Source organism: Cygnus olor, chromosome 1, assembly GCF_009769625.2.
Source record: "Cygnus olor isolate bCygOlo1 chromosome 1, bCygOlo1.pri.v2, whole genome shotgun sequence".
NCBI classification, from domain to species: domain Eukaryota; kingdom Metazoa; phylum Chordata; class Aves; order Anseriformes; family Anatidae; genus Cygnus; species Cygnus olor.
In genome coordinates this window covers 16,637,150-16,661,943 of record NC_049169.1, presented here as the reverse complement: position 1 = coordinate 16,661,943, position 24,794 = coordinate 16,637,150, and the positions used below count along the sequence as shown (strand labels likewise).

Sequence of the window (24,794 nt, the reverse complement as noted above, 5' to 3'; positions counted from 1 at the left end):
AGGGGCGGCGAGCCCGGGCCCGGCCCGCAGCACCGGCACCGCCGCAGAGCCGGCCCCGGCCGCCACCGCCACCGCCGAGGCCGGCCGGCTGGCTGCCGGAGGTCCGGCTCGGCTCGGCCCGGCTCGGCTCGGCTCGGCCCCGGAGCCCCCCGGAGCTGGCGTTGCGGAGGAGCGCAGACGGCCGGCAGGCAAGGCGCCGCGGGCCGGCGCGGTCGCGGCTGGGTGCGGAGCTGGGGCAGGCGGCGGGCGGCGGGCGGCGGGCAGCGGGCGGAGCACGGCCCCGCGGGCTGGGCTGGCCTCGGAGCACCCGCCCTGCAGAGCAGGCCCGCGGGCCCTGAGCGCCCGCCTGCAGGTCTGGGGGGCGATGCTGCGTGGGTATGGCCGGGAGCTGTGGAGGAGACGCTGAGGGGTTACAGCCCTGCTGGGTGTGCAGCTCCCCTGGGTGTGCAGCTCCCCTGGGTGTGCAGCTCCCCTGGGCGTATCTCACTGCTGGGTGTACACACCACTGCTGGGTGTCCAGCTCTGCTCAGCATACAGCGCTTCTCCTGCATCATCGGTGCCTTCTCGCCAGCCCCGCTCTCCTTCACCGCTAAGAGACGCGAGGAGCCTACGCTGCGAGAAGCCCTTTTCATTTACCATCCCTCACACGTCCCGTCTCCCGCTTCCCGAGACGCAGGGGACGTGGAGCGGAGCAGACGCCTTGCAGCATCACACAGTTTTGGAAGGGATTTGTCTCTGCCTCATTGCATGCCTCTAACAGAAAGGACCGAGCCCCCGTGTCCTGTGCAGTGCCCCCCGCCAGCAGGGAAGGGGCGAGAGCTCCGTGCGATTGCACTGCGGGTTTTTCTGCGTGCAGGGTGCTGGCGGCGTGCCGCGCTGACCGCCATTCTCCCGTCTCACGTCATCTCGTGCCCTTTGCTCGCGTGATGCCTCTGTAACTTTTCCTGAGATCGAGAATTTATGAATCGAAGGACGGGGGAGTGGATCCGTGTGGAGGCTGAGTCAGATCGTGAAAAAGCGAACGCCGAGAGAGAGTGTGCAATTGCCTATCGCATTTACAAACGTGGTTTCATTCATCCCCATATGTTGCTTCTGTTACTACTAATAAAGCTCTGGTTTCTCAGGCTGCTGCTGCCCTGGGAACACTGTTTGATCTTCCCGGGGTTTTACTCTATAGCGTGCACGGTATTTTTGTTATAGTGTGCTCTTTTCCCAGTGAGGTTCTGATTACACTGAACACATGCTAATCACAGAAGGAACTTGATAATATGAATGTGTTTCGCACACCCTCCTCTTTTGTTCCTATTATTTGTGGTGCAAAGGAGTGACGGTTTGGTTACCAGCAGCAATTTTTCCCTTTGTACTGGCAAGATTTGCCAATTATGAAAGCAAAACAAGCCTTTTCCCTGAGCGTGCACCCTTCTTTGCTTGGTATTTCTTTCCTCAAGCTGCTAATGATACCCAGCTCCTTCATGGTGATTTCGGAGCTGCAGGAAATCTAGATTTGTCTACTGGAGTATTTCTACCGAAGCCTCTAGACGCAAAGGGAGCCAGAGAGCAAGGTCTGCTTCAGGCTTAATGGTGTCTAGGGTTTTATTCCCCGACAGGGAGGTGTAACTGCAGGGGTGTACGTTAATTAATTTAATCCAACATAGGGAAGGAAGAAGGATTGTAGGGGAAGAAATACATTTCTTAAAGTTTCAAATGTGAGATTTAAATGGGAATTTCAGTAACCTTCGTGGTTCCTATCTTAGGCAAAAGGCGACAACCCAGCAGCATGGTACCGTTTGTCTTCTCCAGGGCCTCATCGTTACTCTCCTTGGTTTTAGCCTTTCACTTCCCAGGGAGTGACTTTGTCCCTCGCTGGGGCAGCCTCACCTCTTCCCTGAGGCTCCAGAAGTGCTCTTCTGGGCGGTCTTTTTTCCTCCAGCTGCTCATTTCACATCTCAGCTGTACCAGGCCTGTCTTACTATGCCCCTCCATGTCTCTCTTCTGTATGTCTTATTTATCATTCAATATTTCTGTCCTGCCAAACAACCTGCTGGTCACTGTATCTTCCCCTTTCTCTTTGCTTTTTGTCCACCCATGCCTTTTCTCTCCTTTTTGTCCCATTTCATGTATCCTCCCCTCCCATCTTTTTTTTCCTCCTCTGGCCTGTTTTCTGTTCGCTCTCTTACTCTCTCCTTTCTGAAATCTCTCTCCAGTCCTTGCTTTGTCTTCCTCTTAACATTTTTTCCCCCACGCTGTTACTTTGTTCATTGTCCCTCTCCGTCCCTTCTCCGAACTTCCCTTTACATATATGTATGCCTACAGACACGTATGTGTACTCCACTCCAGATCTTCCATTCTCCAGCTGAAACAAAGAAATGACTCATGCCGATAGTCCGAGCCTGTTGCATCTCTTTCACAGGGCTGAAACACTCTGCTCTTTGCCCTTCCTCAAATATGCATTATCAGGTAGACGGAAGAATTAACTATGTGGGAAATGTGCCTGAATTCAGGAGTGAACTTGGGCAGGCAGCTTGTTCGGGCTGAGCTGTAAGCAGGAGCCCAAGGAATAATGAGATTTTCTTTGCATTTCTAAATCTGGTTTCAGTAATGAAAAATCTATAATATTAAGTAAGGGACTCTGCTGTCAATTTAAATTATTCTTTGAAACCTGGATTGACCCAAAATAAGACCAAAAGATGTTTTTCTTTCTTTTTTTTCCCCCAATTGTCCCGTTTTATACCTTTATTAAGCCACTTTTGTGCAGCTGTTATGAGAGGGAGGTGCTTTTTTTCCTCATCAAGGCTGAGCTCTGCCCCTGAAAAGGGCTCTGTGTGGGGTGCTGAGACTGGGATCTTGGCTCGCCAGCTTCCCTTTTTTCTGGAGCCAGGGAGAGAGGAGGGAAATGTGACTGCAGGATCATAGGCGTTGGATGGAAGACAGAAGAATAGATGCATTACCCAAAAATGCTATTTTAACCTCAGGTGGTGGGGGGGTGGAGTTGTTTAATAATATTTCTCCTCGATTTTCACTGCAGACAGCATCCTGGGGATCAAGGGCAACTGTTAGATTTTGCTGTTGAAATAGGACTCTTCATTTTGGAAAATCTGATTTATTAATTAAACTATTTTTTTTTCTCTTTCAAAGAGCATAACACTAACTGGCTGGAATGAACACAGCTCCATCCCACGGATCCCACCTCCGCCTTCTGGCAGCTTACCTGACTCATAAAGAGAGCGGGGGATTTTATATGCCACCCACCTCAACTCAACGTTTTCCTTTGTGGTGAGAGTTAATCACCACTCTTGTCATATTATTGCACCGACCCTCCTGAAGATACGAGCTGTTGGGGGTGATCATTTATCTTTCGAACCATCCTGAAAACTTCTTGTAGAATAGTTGTGGTGTGTTTTTTTTGTTTTGTTTTGTTTTGTGTTTTTTTTTTTCTGAATTCAGTGAGAATACATTGGTGGTCCATTGCAGTAAGTTTTTGTGTGCTAAGTGTTAAAAATGGCAGTTTATTGGGTTTACTCCAGGATCAGGGAAGAGAGAGTTTCCACTTGCAGAGGACTTGACTCTGATATGAGATGTGGAGAGTTCAGATGTGTCAGTGGAAGGGGAGGTCCTTCCCCAAGGTAACCCCTGCAGGAGGAAGAAGCTGTGGTGTTGTAGCCATGATGATTAAGGATTTTTGTTTTGAGAACAAAGGTGATGTTTGTATTAGATCAACCGCCAGAGTTGGAAAAATGGACGTGCTTTTGGGCACAAAATCTTTCCGTATAACCCGTTTGTATAACCTATATAGCCCTCTCACTTGTGAGGAAAGCAATTATATGTAGTAGGCTGATCTTTACCAGGCAGGCAATACTGCAGGAAAGAAGGCATATAGATAGCAACGAGAACAAGATGCAAAGACGGCAGTACAATGAATACAGTCTGTGCAGGAGGCAGTGGAGGAAAGGGGAGGGAGAACTGAAAATGCACCTTCAGCACGATTGGTTGGCATTACAAAGAGGATGTGAATTAGCCTAGAAGGTGAGAGGAAGCTTGAGCAGAAAAGTGTGTGATGTTTTTGCGGAAGAAGTTGCTGAAATGAGATACAGGAAGGCCAGAGAAGAAGGAACAGTTGGGACCACTCTGGATTTCAATGCTTTAAGAAAAAGCTCAATGTGAGGAAGGGCCAGAAAAAGCAAGGAGACAAAAAGAGTCTCCTTGTTCGTGTGCCGCAAGGTCAGGCAGCATCAAGGAACAGGAATACCAAAAGAAGTGAACAGTTAACAAACGTGGATGAAGGAAGGGTAAGGATGTTGCTAAAATATCAGCAGAGAGGGAGAAGTGGCGCCTTGTCCTCTGTGGAACCTGGAAAATGATCGGGCATCAAGTGGGGTCCTGCAAGACAGGAGGCAGTGAGCGTCCTGGGGTAGGCAAGACAAGAGCATCCCATCAGCATTGAGCCATCTGACCACCCCAATATAAACACAGGCTATTTCCATTCTTGATGTGTGTAAGGCTTAAAATGCACTGCAGATACAGAGGCTGTGTCCTGAAGATAGGAATGCTGCAGCTGGCTCCCCTTTCCTGTCCTCCACACCTCTCTTCTACACCAAAATTAATTCCCCTCTTCTATCCTCTCATGCAGGGTGGGTCCTCAGCCCAGCTCTGATCATTTTTCTTATTGATTGTGCCTGGTTAAAAACTGGGGCAGAACTCAAGGGCTCAGGAGTCCCCCATAAAGACGTAGTTCTTGAAACAGAGGCGTTAATGAGCTCTGTGGGGCGAGTGCTGGGAGAGGCACCAGCGGCGAGGAGGAAGAGCAAAGGGTGAGCTGTTCGCTGGAGGAAGAATCAGCTTGGGAAACCACAGCAGTGGGGAAACTAAAGGTGTGGAAGCCTCAGGAAGAAAACGAGCGTAGGAGGATGGAACCAGGGCTGGTTAAAAATAACAGTATGGTACAGATAATGTGACATTTTAAACCTGCTGCCTTTGAAAGCCCTTTTGTGTTTTGAAAAGCAAGTCTTTGTTGAGTTGTTAATTGCTGCTTACCAGCCAGGACTGCTCGCATCTGCGGCGATCACTTTGTCCACCAGCCCCTGTTTTCTTCACTGCTGCTCTAGTGGTTGCCGCTGAGCCTTCAGCAGGGAGCTCTTTGCACTCTTTCCTGACACAAATACTGATATATCCCTAATTATGCTTTGATTTCTTTGGGAGAAGTTCACCTTTTCCAGCTTGTAGTGACTAGCACACTGACTCTACTTGATAATACTGACCACTTCGTTAGGGCAGAATTAAAACACCATTAAAACACTAATCGCAGGCAGGTTGTATGGTGTCGAATTTGGGCGTGAGCTAACCTGGCCCGAGACACAGTTTTTCCAATGTTTCTGGGGAACTGCGAGTTTTTCAGCCCCATGGCTGTTCAAAAGTCAAAGTAGGGTGTTAGTCCCTGTACAAATGCCACATGTTGAATGGGACCGAGTGGCTGCAAACCCCATGGGGCTTTGAAGCTCCTGGCACTTAAAATGGGTGTGAGAGAAGGAAAGAAGGAACGATAAAGAAAATAATAAGGAGAAATGTAATGTGAAGGGCCTCTTTACCTTTTAATAACAGTTCTTCAGTAGCACAGCAATATGGAACAGAAGGGGATCATCTGGTTAATGCAGAGCAGGTACTTGCCATTGCCAGAGCCATATCCTAGAAATATTAAATATATATATATATATATATATATCAGATTTAGTCTTTATGGAGGAACAGGTTTCTTCATCTCTGCCCTCTTCTCTCTCCCCTCCACTTCTGTGGAGGATCCTACTTCCCATCTCCCGTGCAAATCTATTTGTGACCATTTTAAAGCGATTCATTGTCAGTTCCTCGGGCGGAGTTTACCTTCGCCTTAAATAATTCTTGCATCCTTAGCCTTCCCCCTGCTCTGTCTCCGGAGAGCAGCCAGCTCCCCTCCCAGTGGCGCTCTGCTGCACTTCACCGGCCATGCTTTTCTCGTCCCCTGCCCTAGAAGAGGCTCGCCTTCCCCTGCTGCTGTGCCTAGAAGATGACCTCTAGCACTTGGATGACTCCCAGCTGTGGCAATGTGAGCTGCTGGCTGCAGCAGAGGAAGGTGTCGGCAGCCCTGGCTGGTATTCCTGATTCTCTTGCTGCGTGATGCGAGGTCTGGGGAAGGACGCTGATCTTTGTTTCCCTGCAGGCTCCGATGACAGGCACACGTCTTCTTTTTACAGTAAAACTGCTATAATTGTGCCAAATTTATTATTAATATACACATTACAGACAGACATTACAGCATTTTGAATGCTCTCTTACAATGAAATCTGACGCTTTCAGCTTGTGGCGTGTCGTGCAGTCCCTGTGAGTGTACGTACCTGTTTGCTTTACAGATTCAACCCACGAATCCTGCATTTCCACACTGCATTGCTGGGCACCCCTGCTTTACAGCAGTGATGAAGCAGCTTGCACATACTCCTGACTTTTTCATTAATTGCACGCTTTCCAATAATTTATGTTTTTTAAGTATTTTCAGGGCTTGCTGACATGTGGAGGCGCGGGCGCTGTAACTGGAGGACTATCATTGAACTTGGAGACTCGTTTAGAAAGAATGTGGGTCATGATTGATTACATCTGCGCACGTCATGCCCTCGCTCGGCTCTGTCTCTGCACGTGGGGGAGAGTTTGTGATGCTGACTGCCCAGTTCCATGGAGCATAGACCTATATACAGGGCAGAAAGGTTGTTAACATTTTTGCTAGGCTTCTTTCAGCCATGCCAAAGGGGCTTGGTGTTGTGATGTGCCCATCGTATCGCTCTTAAAACCCTCATCGCCTTGGTCTGATCTTCAGTTTAATTTGAGAACATAGCTATCCACTTCCCCATGGTTTTATATCCACACGTATTATTCCCAATCAGTGTGGTTTGGCCACAGTAAACATTTTGGGGTTTGATCCCTGCTCTCGTTTCTTTTTGCTATGCAAATCTGTAGCAGATAGAGGTCACAGAAACCTCCTAAAACCCAGGAACGGGGCTCGTAGGAGGAAGAGGTGCCGCATACGTCTGCGTCGGTTCCCACATAGCTCCTGTCTCAACTCAGAAGCAGCTCTCATCTCCTGGGCTTTCTTATTCTCTCTCTACCACCCACGCTCCCCTTATGGCCGGCAGGTGATGGGCTGTAACTTTTCATATTTTTGGCCAAATGTGCTAAGTTAGCACATTTTTAATGGATGCCATTTTCAGCACCAATGAAAATAGTCTCAAATTTTGGTAATTCTCCATAACTCCATAAAAGTTATAAAAATAGTTTACTTAAAGGCAGTTCTTAAGACTTACTGCTATAGCTCCTTTAGAGACCATGGTTCCACTGTAGAAGGAGTTATTTAGATACAGGAATCTCAGTGAGTATATGGTCTTCTGATTTTCCAGAAAAATGTGATCATGGTCAAAAATCAAGCAATTTTCCTTTATTATAAGGCACAGAGCCTTTTTTTTTATCTACAGTTCTCATTTGCAGTAGGATAGGGTATCGTGGAGTAAGTAACCTTCCTGACGTGTAACAGGTGGATAGTATTACAAAACCCAGTCACCTCTGAATTTTGTTTTACACCATTTCCAATCATCTGCACGTGGCAAATCACAAGATTTGTACAGCCGGTGATGCTGTCGGGTAGCTGAGCTGATGCAATGCCTTGCTTTCTTCAGGATTGCTCTAGTTCAGGTTGAGATCATCTGCATGTTTGGGGTTTGCAGGCTCCGACCCTTGTGTGCTCGGAGCAATTTTGCTGCATTGCTCGGATGACAGCAGCTAACCCCTGCGCCGAGACACAGGGGCAGGTCCACATAAGTCAGAGTGGGATATAAAGGGAATAGAAGGGCGCTGCTTAAGGGAGGGATTTGTGGCAAAAGAAGCAAATCTGTGGAACTTGAGAGGAAGCTTGTGTTGAAGTTTATGTTGTGTTAAGGTTTTGACTTGCTGATAAGCCCCCAGGATGAGAGCGAGCCTGGTTGTGTTCTCTGTTGCACAGTTTTAGTACTGAGGGTACGGAGGATGGCCGTGATAATGTACATCTCTTAAACTGTGGCACTCTTTGTGGGAAAGCTGACTGGAGCGTAATTGTAGCAGATTTCAGTGCTGGTTATACTCTCTTTTCTTAGGTCCTAGTAGTCAAGTGCGTAGATCAGAGAGATTCTGAAGGAGGTAGCTAACAAGCGATCCTATGAAGAGCTGATAAAAGTCATGTTAAGTACCTTTTTTATATACTCAGGTATTTATTTGCAGTAACAAAACCCTGATAAAACACGGAGACTGATTTTTCTAAGCACTGAGCCTCCTGGATTCCAGAGGAAATCCATATTGGCTGTTGGTGCTGAGCATCTCTAAACATCATACTTGCGGTTTCAGGCCCAGGTTAAACCCCCACTGACCCCAGGCATCTAATCAGAGAAAAAACAGCAATGTTTAGCCTTCTGACAGTCATTCCCCTTGCAGTACTGTGTCTCTGTTGGGCTCATGAATAAGATTTTCTTTTCTTTAAAAATGCGGTGTATGTTCCTTGCTGATAGCTCTGATCTATGGTCCTGCTCCTTCCTTTGTGCATAAGCATCTCTGATTAATGCTCCCACAACCCTGAGAAGTACGTGCATCTTTGGTAGAGGTAGCACAAGAAATTACAGCTCTTGCTGGTGTTCAGAAATGCATTTTCTAGAATTGTAACCAGAAATGCCTGCAAAGAACAGCAAAGTAAAGATTGCTAGAAGGAGTATCTGGGACCGAAATCCCAAATAATGTGTAGCCACAAGCAGTGATGAGGAGCAGTCAGTTAGGATGCTCGTGTATCTCCATGCTCCGTTCTGCCTGTATTTCTTCCAAAGCTGTAGGTCACTTCGAGCACATGGTGCCTGTGTCTGGCAGTGAGTTGGAGCCTTGCTTTGTATGTTAAAGGGCAGGGGCGTCTTCTGTTTTAGTGTATTTTCATGGTAAGCATGAATGTCTTCAGTAGAATAATTGCATGTGTGTCTCCAAAGTTAAAATTTAGCCTTTTAAATGATAACTTTACAGGAGCAATCAAATAAAATGCAGCAGAGTATGTGGGATTGGGCATTATTACTGATACAGGATTACCTGGCGTCCTGACTCCGACCTCTGCCCCTCCACCTATATAAGAAATCAGCCGTTTCAGATTAGTTTACCTTATCGTAGAAAACGACTTTCCTCATTACTTCAGACGAAAGCAAATGCTACCTCATCATCACATGCTAGACAACATGCCAGGAGAAAAATCCTTTCGCGTCCAAAAGATGACTGGCAGCTTCTGCACCCGAGGAAGCACCACCGGTGGCTCACTGACTCATCGCACTCCTGATCTGCTTTACTACCTAGGCAAGGCTTGCGACCATATAACCGTAAAATAGCTGCCTCATTTCTCAGTTTCTCAGATATTTTTCTCTCATTACTACTTAATGGCACCTGTTGGATCAGGGAATTCTCGTTTAATAGCTGAGGTGGATGCCATGCGATGTAAAATGGGGAGGGCTTGCAGTTTGCAGAATTGCACTGTTCCAGCACCAGTTGTTTGCTGACGTCTGATAATTTGTAAACTGTATCTAACAGATCTTCTGTCTGTGCTTTTACAAGCATTTCTGAGCAGATGAAGCCGTTACAAAGCCTATTTTCTGCAGAAACATTCTGTAATTTGTTGCCCTTCCTTGTGTGTGAGAGTAAAACAAACAGCAGCAGCAAATTTCACTGTAGGTTTCTAGACCTGTAGGATCAAAACCAGGTTTTCTTTATTTTGTATCACAGGAGAAACTGAGGAAAGGGATGATAACTGGACAGAACTAACAAAACTTTCATATGTAAGGTGCAGAATGAAGAGCAAGATCCCACTGGCTGTCATTTATTCTCACCAGTATTAAAATAGATCATCAGAAGACCAGCAAATATCAGAAGAATATTGGATGTCAGAAAGATGAGAGCTTGTTTTTTCCTACGTATGTTTATTTTTTTTTTCAGCAAAACATCCTAAGAACAAAGTGCCAATTATAGAATTGTAACCTTTACGGCTGATTAGTAAGATACAACAAGGGAGCAGCGCAGTGGGCACGGGGATTTACAGCGGATGTCACAGAGCTCAGCACTGCGAGGACAGCTTTTAAGAGGAAAAAAGAAAGAAAAATCCCAGTGCCATTTCCACCTCTGCATGAAGAGAGGTCCCAAACGCCAGACAACGGTCCTTGTCATCCCTGCACAGGTTTTCCAGACTCAGCAGCAAGCCCAAAAATAGCAAAAAAAAAAAAATGCTGAAGGAGCTTCTCTGGCTGTCTAGCTATCAATATATTAGGCCTAGGGAAAACAGAGACAGCATCAGGCTTCACATGGGATTTCTCAGCAGGACTCTTCCATTTCAGATCCGAGAAACTGCAGTGATTTGTATCTTTGAATATGTTTTCGGCTCATTTTGCTTTTAATGATGCTGAGGAAAGGGGTGTCAACTGAAAGGAAGATGTATCTGTCATCCCTTACTGCTCTGTTTCTAGCAGCAGGCGGGCTGCTGCTTACAGCTTGGGACTGGCTGGAAAAAATGCTGTGGTTGATTTTGTTGTTTTTCTGAGGAAGCGAAAAAAAAAAAAAAGCCAGCACTGGTAACTGATTGCCTCACAGCATTAAAAGTAGCTGGAAAGGAAAAATGTGCCCAAAGACTTTCCTCAAAAGCCTGAGAAAATCTCACTTCGATCCTTCCAAGTGCCTGCTCTTGCATGGCTATACCCTGTGTCCCAAGGGACCAGGGTGGCCTGGACCTGGAGACCAGCATCGTCACCCCTGATTAGGGGTGCTTGTAGGCATCTCGAGCTGCAATATCCCATGGGAGATGTCCGTCTGGGGAACAGGGCTCATAAAGCCTCTTCTAGATGAAAGGTACTTCAGTTTCCAGCAGCCACAGAACGAATGGCTGAGGCTGGAGGCACTTCTGAAGATCATCTGGTCCAGCTAGAGCAGGGTCAGCTGCTGCTAGAAGAAATGCAACTGTTTTCTTTTTTGTTTGTTTGTTTTTTGTTTGTTTGTTTTGTTTTGTTTTTTAGGGTAGGCCAGTTTTCCCTCAACAAACTATCCTTACGGACACCTTGGGAATAATCCCACTAATTCCACCTCTATACCAGAGCAGCACCTGTCTGTGGGGCACCTTTGCCTGTTGACAGAACTGTCGGTGACACCGTGGGCCGTTACTGACATGAGTTATTTGGCACCTTGCAACCCCAGTCAGGCCCTTTGTGCTAGGCACTGTCCAAACAGACTGGAAGGCAGGCAGCCAGTTCCCAAAGAAGGTATTATTTAGCTGTTAAACTCTATGCTGCAAAGAATTAGGTGCAGAGAAGCAATGACATTGAAGCTTTTGTGCTAATCGCTGAACTTCAGCATCCTTCCTCCTCTCGTTGCAGCCATAAATGGGAGAGGAGCGAGATCCTGGCTGCGCAACCCAAGGGCTCCAGCAAGTTGAACAGGCAGAGCTGTCCTCTAAGCGTAACCTTTTCTGGAGACAAATGAAGTCACCCCCGTGCCTTTTATGTGCTGCATTCCTTCTTTAGAAGTTGCATTGCAGTCCGCTTAACAATTGATACGTATTTTAGAAGCACATCCTTTTTAAAAAGCATAAGAAGCAGTCGTTTCCATTTTTCAGTTGCAGTGTTTGTCAGCCAGGGAATTAGCTCAGGAGAAAAAGAAGCAAGTGCGCAATTATTTCTTGTCTTGGAAAAATGCCTTTCCATTGAAAAGACTTATCTTCAAGTCTGCAAACCAGAACAGTAGGGGATTTATTTTCCCAGTGTTGCTTCCCAAGTAGAGGAAGAAAGGAAGACAAATTTTGGTGTCACCTGTCACCACAGGAAGAAAATGCAGTGACTGAGTGGGCAGGCAGCAGAGTTTTAAGACACATCCTGTACTTTTGGGGCAATCCAGAACTTACCCTTGCAAATCCCTCCACTGGGAAAAACACCCTGAAAGAATTAAGAAGGGCGGCAGAGTCAAGCAAATAGGTTGGTGAAAATGATGTCTTTGGAGGGTTTAAAGAAAAGGTTAGAAACTGATCTAGGAGGGCATGGCTGCGTACCCCAAGTCCTCAGAGCAAAGTGCAGAGCTCCTGAGGTTCCTTCCAGGTGGACATTTCGGAGATGTTGGTGATAACTGTTTATCTGTATTCTCAAACTGAGCATTTTGCTGTGCCGAGTCCCAGAGTCCACTTTTCCCTGAACATCCTGTGTGTCCCTAGGCATGGGCTCTGTCAAGGTCTTTCAGCCCAGCTCAGCTGACTTGGCCGTGAGCTTTGTCACGGTGTGAGTTCACCCGAAGGAGAGCTGCTCTCACAACCTGCCCATCCCCGTCCTCTTTCTATGAAACTGATTTTCTTTTAACTTCAAAGAGAGTCAGCAAAATAGGTTGGTTTATGGTTGCCAGATGCAATAACCATATACAATACAAATACAGGTTTCCTAAAGCTAGGAAAAGATACTGAAGCCCATAAAGCAAAGCCGGCTAAAAGAAAGCACCAACAGCTTTCAATCCATTTGTGTTTTTTTTCTGTTTGTTTTGTGTGTGTTTTTTTTTTCTTGTTCTTCATACTTGATGTTAGGATGCTGATTATTCCAGGGACTTGAGGGAGATTTATATGCATTTACCCAGTGTTATTTTTTTAAATATTAGTGTACTTTAGGCACAAGCAGTTTGAGATGCTGGTGCAGTGAAGAGTTGGTTGTGTGCTTGCAGCCTGTTACACCAAGTTCTCCTGTGTCCTGGCCTTTTCTGCCTAGTAAGCCAATATCCCTTTTTGGAGTGACAGAATACTTGTTTTTGCAAGATGAAGCAAGGGCAACTTGAACAGGTCTCTTAGGCCTCAAAAAGAACTCCCATCAATGGCAAGGAAGAAACTGCCTCGCTTGAGCAAAAACTCAATGCTGAGGATCACAGAATCACAGAACTGTAGGGGTTGGAAGGGACCTCCAGAGATCATCGGGTCCAACCCCCCTGCCAAAGCAGGTTCCCTAGAGCAGGCTGCCCAGGTAGGCATCCAGACGGGCCTTGAATATCTCCAGAGAAGGAGACTCCACAACCTCCCTGGGCAGCCTGTCCCAGTGCTCCGTCACCCTCACTGTGAAGAAGTTCTTTCGCATGTTGGTGCGGAGCTTCCTGTGCTCCATCTTGTGGCCATTGCCCCTTGTCCTGTCCCCACAAACCACTGAAAAGAGGTTGGCCAAATCCCTCTGTCTCCCACACCTCAGGTATTTATACACATTGATGAGATCCCCTCTCAGTCTTCTTTTCTCCAGGCTGAACAGACCCAGGTCTCTCAGCCTTTCTTCATAGGGGAGATGCTCCAGGCCCTGTATCATCTTTGTGGCCCTCCACTGGACTCTTTCCAGGAGATCCCTCCCTGTTTTTGTGCTGGGGAGCCCAGAACTGGACACAGTACTCCAGGTGAGGCCTGACCAGGGCAGAGTAGAGGGGGAGGATCACCTCCCTTGACCTGCTGGCCACGCTCCTTTTAATGCACCCCAGGATCCCGTTGGCCTTCTTGGTCACCAGGGCACACTGCTGGCTCATGGTCAACCTGTCATCCACCAAGACCCCCAGGTCCTTCTCCTCAGAGCTCCTCTCCAGCAGGTCATCCCCCAGCCAGGAAGTTGATGCCCAACATGGCTTCCAGATGAGGAGGTGTTTGGGAGGGTTGTCCTGAGCACAGAGTGTCCAGCAGACACGGGGCAGCAGGATGGCTGTCTCCCCACACGAGGGCCCTTCACCCGCATGGTGGCTTCGTGGTGGCACGAGTGCTTCTGTGGTTTGAGTGTGCAGCCTCGGAGCCTTGTAGGGTAAAAACCCACCAGCAGTGGTGCTGTTGCTTGCCACAGCTGTATGGCAGCATCTCACCTGCTGAGGACTTGGAGAAACAAGTTTCTCACAGGGTTTGGAAAGAGGAGTTTGGTACCCACTGAGAGTGGGCACATCAATCCGCCTCGGCCTGCAGAGCAGAAGGTGTCTGCTTCCCCAGGGAGCATCGAGGAGCTTTTTATAGACTTTGTTGCAACAGAGCTTGCATGTGATTGCATTTTCCCCCCAAATGCTGTGTCTGGCTTTGGTTGCAGATGTGGGTGATAGTGGAGAAGCCAGGCATCTCATTCCTTCCCAAGGAGGAGAGGCAGAGCTGAGCACGCAGCCATCACTTTGGTGCTGGCACTGCTTAGGTCCATCTGTAATGCTCTGTGTGTGCAGGCCATATGTTACATCCCAGATTTCTCTCTCCTGTTTACTTCTACCCATCTGAGCAACCTGGGATGTGTCCCTGCCCATGGCAGAGGGGTTGGAACTAGGTGGTCTTTAAGGCCCCTTCCAACCCAAACCATTCTGTGATTTCCTCAGATGCCATCTGCCCTGAAGCTCCTTTTTCTTCTCTCGTCTCTCTCAGCCAACTGTCTGTAACTCATAGGTCAACTCTGAGGGGGGCACAGCCTCAGCAGGAGGCAGGAGACTACAGAGCATTAAAAGCCCAAGCCCTGGAGTGATGTGGGAAGCTGATCCTCCAGCAAAGCCTGGAGGGGACTTGCCTTCCTAGGGAGCACTCAAACACAAAGCCATTTGTATTAATAGACCAGGCTGCAACACAGCTGTTCCCTTGGCCCACATAGCAAAGTGCATGTAAATGTGTAGTAAAGAGGAGGCATCCCCTTTTATGACCTTTTTACATACTGTCTTTTTGTTGCTGCACTTCTTGACAACAGCAGTCAGCTAAAGGTCAGGGCCTTGCAAGTTGTGGCACAATTAATTAAAAGTCAGAGAGAGAATCTGGCATCTCTGGCATCAGCTGACCAACGGAGGGCTGCTCCCCCCAAAGCAGAAAGCACCAAATACCAAATAATTTCAGTCCACGTAACTTGTCTCAATCGACATGTAGCCCTAAAGCACTTTGATTTTTTCCTCCTGTCCTTATTCCTGTTTCTCTGTAAGGTGATTCCTGCCACCTCCTCTGAGCTTTTCTACTCCTTGGTATTTTTGCTAGCTAACGTTAATGCTGAGAGATTCCAGTACTGCAGCTAGCTGGCTTAAATCTGTTCTTTTTATGTTCCACTGTAGTGCATGGTATAAACCAATAGAAGTACAGGCACTCTCAAAGTAAGCTTTTGTGCACGTGCGGAAAAAAGAAGGATCTGTTGGAGTTTGTAGTTACTGTATAAAACACTTTTGAACATTCTCATATAAAGGTGGCTGCAGTGAGATCTTCCAAGTGTCTCCAGCACATTCCAGAAAGACTTAACTTGATCCATGCTGCAGTTAATGTTTTCCCTGGAGCTTGAATGTTCCTCTCAGAAATATGCCCACCCCCAACCCATATTTACTAAGTAGATGCCAACTGGGTCTGGGTTCAGTGATGTTGACAAGGCCAGTGTCATGGGGATTTAAACAAAAAACAGCACAAAAACATGCACAAAGCAGCATGGTTCTCAGCGGCAGTACAAAAATGCTTGCACAGGGTCACGGGGCATTCGTCTCAGATCCAGAGGTGCCACTGACTCAGCCTGTCCCATCTTTCAGTAGAGCTATCTATCCTGTAGAAGAATAAAAATGAACCTGTTTTTTTTGTTCTTTCCAAGCAGCTCTAAGGGCCAGAGGAGAGAGCCCTCAGGATGCCAGAGCCAGCCAAGTCCACTTCTGCCCCCAAAAAGGGCTCCAAGAAAGCCGTGACAAAGACCCAGAAGAAGGGCGATAAGAAGCGGCACAAGAGCAGGAAGGAGAGCTACTCCATCTACGTCTACAAGGTGCTGAAGCAGGTCCACCCCGACACCGGCATCTCCTCCAAGGCCATGGGCATCATGAACTCCTTCGTCAACGACATCTTCGAGCGCATCGCCGGCGAGGCGTCCCGCCTGGCGCACTACAACAAGCGCTCCACCATCACCTCGCGGGAGATCCAGACGGCCGTGCGCCTGCTGCTCCCGGGGGAGCTGGCCAAGCACGCTGTCTCAGAGGGCACCAAGGCTGTCACCAAGTACACGAGCTCCAAGTAGCCGGACGCTGCCTCTCCAACGGGACCGTTGAGCACCGAACCCTCCGCACAGGCACAGGTAGGCAGCTACGACCTGGACGAACGTCACAGCTATTCTCCGCGGCAATGTACAGTCTTGGGATGGGCATTAAAAGCTGTCTAGTGGAAGAGGAGGCAGCGAGCTGGATGTTGGCTTATTTTCATCGGGGGTTCAGGACGTGCTACAGGTTCTGCACACTGCACCTCAGGCGATGCTGGTGGAGGAGGCCTCTGCTTTCACATCTCATCTGAAGGACTGGCTGCACTATATCCAAATTCTCCTCCGTGCTTGGAAAACATGCATGTGTGGCGCCGGCAGGGGAGGCTGGCCACTCCAGAGATACTGTCTCTGAAGTCTTCCTGGCTGCTTTCTTACAGTCATCCGAAATGGGCACCAGGGAGTCGGCGCTTGCATCCTCTCTGGTAGCCGAGCCCCAGCCTGTTGTACACAGCCCACCTGTGCAGGCAGAGGTGGCACCGAGAGCCACAGCAACAGCCGGGCACAGTCCTCAGACCGAAATCCATGCTGATCCAGCAGAGATCTCTGCCTGGCAGCGGTGTGCGAGGCCTCTTTCAAAGGTGCCGTGATCATACCACGCACTGCTCCTCCTCATCGCTCCTGATGGAGGAGGGATGAGCAGGCTGGTGGTGCAGGTACGCGTGTCCTTGCCCGCCAGGATGCTGGAGCCACCAGCTGCCTCCCAGCTTGTGCCAAAGCATACGGGTGGGCAAGGGGAGTGTGGGACCACCTCCTCCCGCTGCTGCTTTGCCTCCTCTAAGACCTACTTCAGTGTGCAAGACATTGCTAATGCTGCTGCTTTTCGGAGACTTTTTTCTGCCTGTGCACTCCGTGTTCACTGTAAGGCTGGACACGGCGCGGTGGTGTCCAAGTGGGGACGCTCGCTGCGGGCAGCTCGCCTTGCCCCTGCCTTCCCTGCTGCACTCATCTGCTAGCAAGCAAAGCAAAAACTGGGGCTGGGTGGATATGTAGGGACACTTAAAATATCACGGCATCCCAGTGGTGTTTTATGGATTAAATCCTTTTGAGCTAATTCAGATGTTCCCCTCGTCTTCTCAAAGTCCACAGTAAGGTGAGCAATAATAAAATCCCAATAAAAGCCATAGAGATTAGTGGAGGAACGTCTCGGTTACAAGTTTAGCATGCAGGGACTGCTGGATAGCAGAGCAAGAGCTTGTGTAGAAGTGGTGTGAAGCTGAAGCTTCCTACTCAAAACACAAAATTAGCCAACATTTTTAAAAAAACTATCAAAATCTCCGGTGGGCTGTAGCACTTCAGATCAAAAATATGCATGTCTTTAAAATAACAACTGCTCTTTGCAACGTGTTCTGTAAATAAAAAGGGCAGCAAAGATACAGGTTCCAGAACTAAGTGCAAGGTCACTCCAAAATCCAAGACACCATTTTTAATCATATGATAAATTCCTACCCCTAGATATACCTTGTAATACATCTCTCATTTTTTCCTGCTTTGGTCCCCGTCTTACCCTTTGAGAGTGATGGCAGCCCTTGAAAAATTCACGTTGCTTTTGGAGATGCAGAATTCTGCTTTCAGCCACATTTCATACAGTAATTGCAGCAGGAGTCACTGGCAATATCTTTCAGAAAGAGCAAAAGCCAGGTCTCAAGATGGTGGCACCCACAACAAGCAGCTCCCAGCAGTGGCGTCTGTATCTAGTAGCAGAAATCTGTCATCAGTCTGAACCATTGGGCCATCACGCTTCAGAAGGGACAGCCTAGCACTTCACTTCCTTTTCTTTTTTTTTTTTTTTTCTTTTTTCTTTTTTACAATTAAAATGTCAAAATCAGATACCAAAGATGAAAATGTTCCTGCACTGTCACACGTGCACTGCTGAGCCACTGTCATTCTCCCACCAGAAATCAGAAAGCAGAGGATGCAGAAGGGGAATACATGAAGCAAAGCGCTGGTTGGCAGCACTGAAGCTTTCTCCTCCAGTCCCTAGGAGCTGCAAGTCGGAAACCATCCCTTCCAGGGCTGCACCTCAGCGCAGGAACTGTTCCAGTTCCAGCGATGTGTGCACGCCATGGCCCTGTCCCAGTGCTGCTCAGCACATCTCCTACACCCTCGCTCTGCCAAGCAGAGCAGGGTCCCACTCTGGTCCCTGCAGCTGGTACAAGCTGCTCGCTGCAAGGAGTCACAAAATGTCCCTGAGGGGGCAGGGGGACAAGGCTGGGCTCCCAGGTGAGAGCCGACCTGCAGGTAGTCACAGCACTGCTCTCATTCTCCTCCCTGTGCTGCGCCACAGTTGCCACTCTCCATTTCTGGAGGCTTTCCAGGGAGAGGAGAAGTGGCAATTTAAGACTGCAGAAATACTTGAAGACTTAAGGAGGGTGTTTATGTTGAAGCCAGATGACTGAGGCTGATCATCTCCATACATTTAGAGGTTAGGCTGTCATTTCACACATAATTTGGTCTTCACTCTCCCTTCATATCACTTTTTTACTTCCCCCCGACAACGTGGAGAAGAGGATTGAGGAAATGATCCAGGTTAAAATGAATAAAAGTGGTTTTTTGTTTGTTTGTTTTACTTTTATTTTTCTCTCTTGCAAGCTTCATTTTAACCCAGTTCTGGTGTCTGGTCTGATTTGTCACACCGACACTTGTGCCAGCCAAGGGAAGGGCTGATCCAGGAAAGGCAAGGCTGGCATAAGCTAGGACTGCCTCAAAAGCACTTGTGAAATCAATGCCTTAGTGCTAACGGACAAGTGAAAAAAGGAAATCTGCGGCTCTTGCAATCTGTGCAGGCTCACAGATCACTTTGATGGGAATCATTTCGACTGGAATGGGCTTGGACTGAGCCTTAAAAGTAGAGACAATAGCAAATGTTCTAAAAATTCAAAGATCATAGCGTCAATTTTCAACTTATTAAACTGAGGTGTGACATATTCCACAGATCCCTGGTAAGGAGGTGTTCTGCAGAGGTGGGGGCTCATACTTCAGGATCTGTGCTTTTCCAAAAGATGTCTTTCCAGCTCTGACCAATACAACAGCTGAACAACGAAGATAATATACCAAGCCCCCCGACCCCACCTTATTCCAACTGCAACTCCAGAAGTATTTCTGGGACATTCCCAAGTTTTGACAATAAATAAAAGAAAAATCAACTGCAGATTGAAAGTTAGAAGAGGAAACTGCAGAAGAATAACGCTGCATTGATATTAACCCTGTGTTAACCCCCATGTTAATGGAGGTCATTGCACTAAGTTATTTGTTTTCATATACAATTTAGGAGAGAAATTTTTGCAATAGATCTACTTGTGATTTTCCAATCTACTTCCCTAAAGTCCACCCATCACAGCAGATCTAAGCCCACAGAAGAGCTGAGTGGCTGCTTGCTCGGTCTGGAGGTTTCCTCCCACTCAGGACAAGTAGGTTTTGAGTCAAGCATGGGGAAAACACGAGTAGCAGCAGGTAGAGGACAAGTGCCTGCCCTGGAGGTCGCTGTGTGTGCTAGGAAGGGATGCCTGAACTGAGACCAGGGAGGAGCCCAGCCCAGAACAGCCGCGCGTGTCCTCCTGCCCTGGTGACAGGTAGCCCCATGTCCCAGCGCCCCACCACACCACGCCAAGCTTGGCATGGCTTGTGCACAGCCCTGAGCCTTCACCCCGTCATAGCACCCTCTGACAGTTTACATCCAGAGCAAATTGTTTACAAGGAAAGAAAGACTGTGAAATAAAGCATAAAACTCACTTGCTACCAGGATCTGGGGGAGTTCCCTCCGACTAGTACCGGGGAGCAATCTCTCCAGCTTGCTATCCATGCATGGTATCTTGTGGGCTTGTGTACACAGACTTTTTCCGAGAATACGTGTTACATAATGTATGATCTATGTTATATTACCGTTGTTTTCTGGCATATGTTACAGCTAATTATGTTTTCTGTTAAATGTATAAATAAAATATAAATGCAGACCTGATGAAAGTCAGGTGAGACACAGCTCTCAGACCTCTTTGCTTCTGCCACATCATGGGCCCCCCAGCCCAACGTTTCTCACTCTCCGTCGTATTTCCTTCAGTGTCTCAGGCTCGGGGAACCCAAGCAGTCCCCCAGCAGTGGCAGAGGGGATGGCACCACCTCGGTGACATCTGGTACCCAGCTTCTGCAACCCTATGGGGAGAGCCCGCCACATCCGTGTGTGTTTTCCCTGCCATCCCAGAGCCACGGCATGGGGTTGTCACCGTGAGTCCTCACAGGTGTGTCACTCACCCCAAACATCAGCGGGCGCCTTCTCTTCCAGCAAACCTGCCCAGGGCAGAGCTGAGCCAGCTCGTTCTGCTGCTGGTTCATCCATCTTCACCTGGGGGCGAGGAGGAGGATGGCAAAAAAGCAGCTTTACCTCCCACAGCCACCTCTGGCACCACACAGAGATGCTACACAGCCAGCTATGCATATGTATGATCTGCTGTGCCTGCCGTGAGCTGTGTCCCAGGGAGGGGACAGCTGCTGGTGTCACAGTGCGGAGCACGTTCAGGATGCTGCCACCAGCCACCCTGTTCCCAGCACAAGTTGCATCAAACCCACCTCTCCTTGCTGTACACAGCCAGTCCTTGCCTGTTGCGTGCACTGCCCAGCACCTGTCCTATAAACCCCAAGGGGCAACACTTTCTCCTTACACAGACAGAAGCACCATGAGACTCTTGGGTTGGAAAAGTGTTTCATACACCTTCAGAATTTCTGTTTATCTGTCTCAGTGATCCCTGCTGCTAGAAATATCTGTCTTTGGACCATGAGAAGCTTATAGGCAGCAAATATGGAATAAGATGTAGCGTCTGAAAACCCCAGGAAGAGAAAGAGCTTCCTTCAAAAGAATTATCCATAAGTACTCTCAAGTGAAGAGCTTATCTATCTGATGGACATCAACATGATAATGCACTCACTGCAGTGGGAAATGCGTGTGCTTTGCCAATGCCACATGCTGGAGAAACGAGCTCAGACTTCAGAGGTGCTGTATAAGAGAAATCAGAGCTAAGGAGGTTTCGAGTTTCTCTAAAGACAGACTCATAAGTTTAAGATAATTTGGGAAAAGTAGCAGTTGGAGAAAACACCCCTTATAACCAACTGATCTGAACCTGGAGTATTTCCTTCCAAAGAAAGAAATTATGCTACTGCTGATACCCACATTGATACCTGTTGGCAGAGCAGTACCCACAATGTGTTTTCATAACAGAGCTGACACCTGGGCCTTGGGAAAACCCAGGTTACAACAGGTAGAGCAAAACCTATGGCTGTGCTCCCTCAGGATGCTGGGAGAAGGGAGCCAACATTTTGTCTTAGTTACTCAGTTATTATTTAGTTTATATTACCTGGTTATTCAATGGCCATTAGCTGAACACAGGTGCCTCGTGGCTAAGGCTGTTGGCAGAACCAGATACTCAGGAACATCCAAAGAAACTGAGGGAACCACGTTTAAAACAAGTAAAAAGGAGAAAACTTGATGAAATGGGCAGTTCACCTCCTGAGCCCTTTGCCAAAGGATGCTGGAGGTCAAATTTGGTTCAAGGACAAACTAATGGGAGAGAAATTCACTGAGGTACGAAACACATACAAATTATGTTAAAAATGCTTAAAATTGTAGTTATTACATTATTCTGCGCTATTCCTACAATCTTTCTTGCGTGTTCACTCATGGTCACTGCTGGAAACAAGATGTTGGGTTGGATGGGCCAAAGGATGTCTACATAAAGTCATGTAATGTCTGCCTTGCACTCCTCCTAAACTGTCGAGAGTTTCAGGCAGTTCTCTTAGGCCTCTGAAACATAGAAGAGAGCATAAAAGGAAGCTTTTTGTCTTTCTTTTCTATGTTGTTCCTTCACTTGCCTTGATGGTTATGTGGATTGAGTTAGGCTGGCTTGCATGAAAGATGTAAGAGATGTTTTGTTTCTAAAATAGTTAGAGTTAATAGACACAGATGGTGTGAGAAAGAGAGAGGAACGGAGCTTCTGCTTTCTCATATAAAGGAAAACTGTTCTCAAACATTTCTCATTTTCTTGATGCAGTTGTTTTAAAATATATATATAATATAAATATATACACAATTTCCTGCTTTATAATGTCCGTAAGACTAATCCTCCCCAAAAAATCTCCTACAGAAGCTCTTACAAAATTCATTCAGAAAAATTTTCTTCCAGATTTAGCTGTCTTCTAGAGAGCTGTAATAGGAAAGAGAAGATTGGTAAGAACAGAGAAAGAGTGGCAATGGCTGGGTGTGGGGCACCAGATGGAGCAAAAAGGCAGAAGACTGAGTGAATGCTGTAAGGGTTGCAGGCACTGGTGGGACCCCAGTGAGGAGCCCACAAGATGCCAGCACACACAGGAGGCAGAGCAAATCCACTGCCAGCAAGAGACGGGCACAGAAGGCATGCCCAAAGTTGGGTTGATCACCAACCTAAGGAGAACCCAAGAAACACAATGAGGACATCACGGCACCATCCCCCATCCTCAAAATCAACACAAAGATGGAAACGTGTACCCTGGTGTATGCATGATGCACAGATGGCTTGGATACACCAGTCTCATGTGGGTATGAGAGTATGAGCATGAGTGAGTCAAAGCAGGGCTGTTTTAAAATAAATTCATCTGCCTATTAGGTAATAAAATCACCATCCTGTAAAGTAAGGTATTGCAACGTTATTGCCAGCACATCCCTGCGGCTGCTGCCTGGATCACAGCATCCCACCCCCAGTCCTGGCACTCTGGGGCACACCTCTCCCACTGCATCTTGCAGCTCCTCCAGCATCCCTGGGATCACCCGCATCACATCTAGCCCCGGGGCAGGACGGGAGGCTCTTCTCTGTGCACCTCGCCAGTGCACTGCCAGATAAACCTTCTCCTGTGCAGGTGTGGGAGAGCACTCCTCACAAAAAGTACATTCATATTCACCAGCGCTGAAAAAAGTGCCCGGGATCACTTTTTAAATAGACCTGGGGATGCTCCTGACATGTCCTGCCCTGCCCTACAGGCTAGGACACATTCTGGTGGCTCTTGGGCTGCCTTTGAAAAATGAAGTCTTAGAGGGAGAGCACTAAGTGCTGTCCTTGAAAGTGCTCAGCGCTGGCAAAGTGGGAAGCTGGGGGGCTGCAGCAGGGACAGGCTGAGCAAGTTGAGAGGCAGACGGTGCTTTTGTCAACAGGTTGCTTTGTTGGGACGAACGCTCGAACGCTCGTCCCGCAGCTTCTTCCTCTTGCCCTTCAGGCAGCAAAAAGTCACATCCAGGTGTGGATTTGGGAGCTGCAGCACCCTCGCCTCCCTTCTCACAACCTCCCACCCACATCTACGTGGGCTCACCCTAAGGCCTGCTGCAACCCTACTGACCTGCACTTGGGCCCAAATCTAGGGTGAACCAACTGCAGCTTTACGTGGAAAACCCAGTAGTGGGAAATAAAAAGAAGGAAATTCAAATTCAGGCCCCCCACCCCCTTTTGCAGCCCCAGGGCTAACAAAAGCGGTCGCCGTGGGGCCCGTCAGCAGCCCCCAGCCTGTTAGCAGGGGACAGCCCGAGCTGTCTTTATCCCAGACTGTTCCTCACAAAAAAGCCTTTATAGCTCAGCAGCGGGTAGCTCGCCCCTCTCCCCATCACGCCTCTGCTCAGGCTTTCAATACAAGGGGACAAAGTCCTTACAGCCCCCCGAATCTGCCGCTCCTCGCACGCCCGCCATTCCCAGCGTTTAATAACTTTTATGTGGAGACGCTAGGCCTCGCAGGAGTTGCAGGGCACTGCCAGCACCATCTCTCTTTCAGAGCCAGCAGAAACTTATCGCCACTTGAGTTACTCTGCATTTTAGTGCAGGATGATGGATAACAGCAGCAGGGAAAGTTCCCTGCGAGCAGCTGCACCCCACAAAGAACGAACACAGGGTCCTCCATGCCACAGGGTATCACAGCAACCGAGGGCTCGGCCATATTTTAAAGGGATTAGGAGTGTGTAGATGGCAAGGAGAATTTTAGTGACAAAAGACTAAATACATGCAAGTTTGCAAGCAACAGGAGCTCTCTGCTTTATAGCAGAGTTAACTAGTTGCAAGGGAGAAGCAGGAGGAAATCCTATCCCACCCTATCAGCCACAGAGTGGTTTGCAGCATCCTCAGGATCCCCTGCAGCTTCCCCACATCTGGCCAGGATCCTACACCAGGTAAAGGCTGAACAGAAATTCATGCTATATCTGCCCCTGTCACACAAATGAATGGTTAGTTTGGACTGTTCAGAAAGCAATACTCAATTTTTTAATTTAATTTTATTGTATTTTATTTTGCAATTTACCATTTGGATCACATTTGTCATATTTTCCTCAGGATCCCAGGACTCATTTTGGCTGTGGACAACTTTGACACCCAGCCACATGCCTGCCAAGGCAGGTGAGAGGGCAGCACTGGGGTCATCTGGAGATGACCTTGAAAAAATTGAGGTCGACCTAAGTACCTACAGCTTTGCTTCCGGGCACAAGGACGCCACAGCTTCTGTGCCTATGCAAGGCTGAACAATGCTGTACTGATACATATGCCTGTGGTGTCTCTAGCACGTTGTTTTAGAAAAAGCAAGGAGACCGAGACCCTGTTCTCGTAGTCCTACAGCTTAGAAAACAAAAACCCTGATTTATTTCCTTCCTCTGTTTGCATGAGAGAGAAAGAGGGCTTGAAACAAAACCACCAGTGATTAGGAGGAGCGCATGAATTGCTGGCTGTAGCCATCCACTTCCCGAGCCCTGGA

The 24,794-nt window shown here is 48.0% G+C and overlaps 1 protein-coding gene across 3 annotated transcripts; it reads left to right on the top strand.

Moving 5' to 3' along the window:
- The first annotated feature begins 4 nt into the window (after positions 1-4).
- On the top strand, positions 5-20,028 carry LOC121063848 (histone H2B 5-like). Of its 3 annotated transcripts, none has more exons than XM_040544759.1 (2): positions 5-193; positions 15,624-20,028. In XM_040544759.1, the coding sequence occupies exon 2, from the start codon at positions 15,654-15,656 to the stop codon at positions 16,032-16,034; it is 381 nt and encodes a 126-aa protein (XP_040400693.1). In that variant the 5' UTR covers positions 5-193; positions 15,624-15,653; the 3' UTR covers positions 16,035-20,028. The 3 variants fall into 3 exon arrangements, with proteins under 3 accessions (XP_040400693.1, XP_040400694.1, XP_040400695.1); XM_040544760.1 differs by lacking the exon at positions 5-193 and adding an exon at positions 3,132-3,273; XM_040544761.1 differs by lacking the exon at positions 5-193 and adding an exon at positions 9,400-9,977.
- The last annotated feature ends 4,766 nt before the right edge of the window (positions 20,029-24,794 follow it).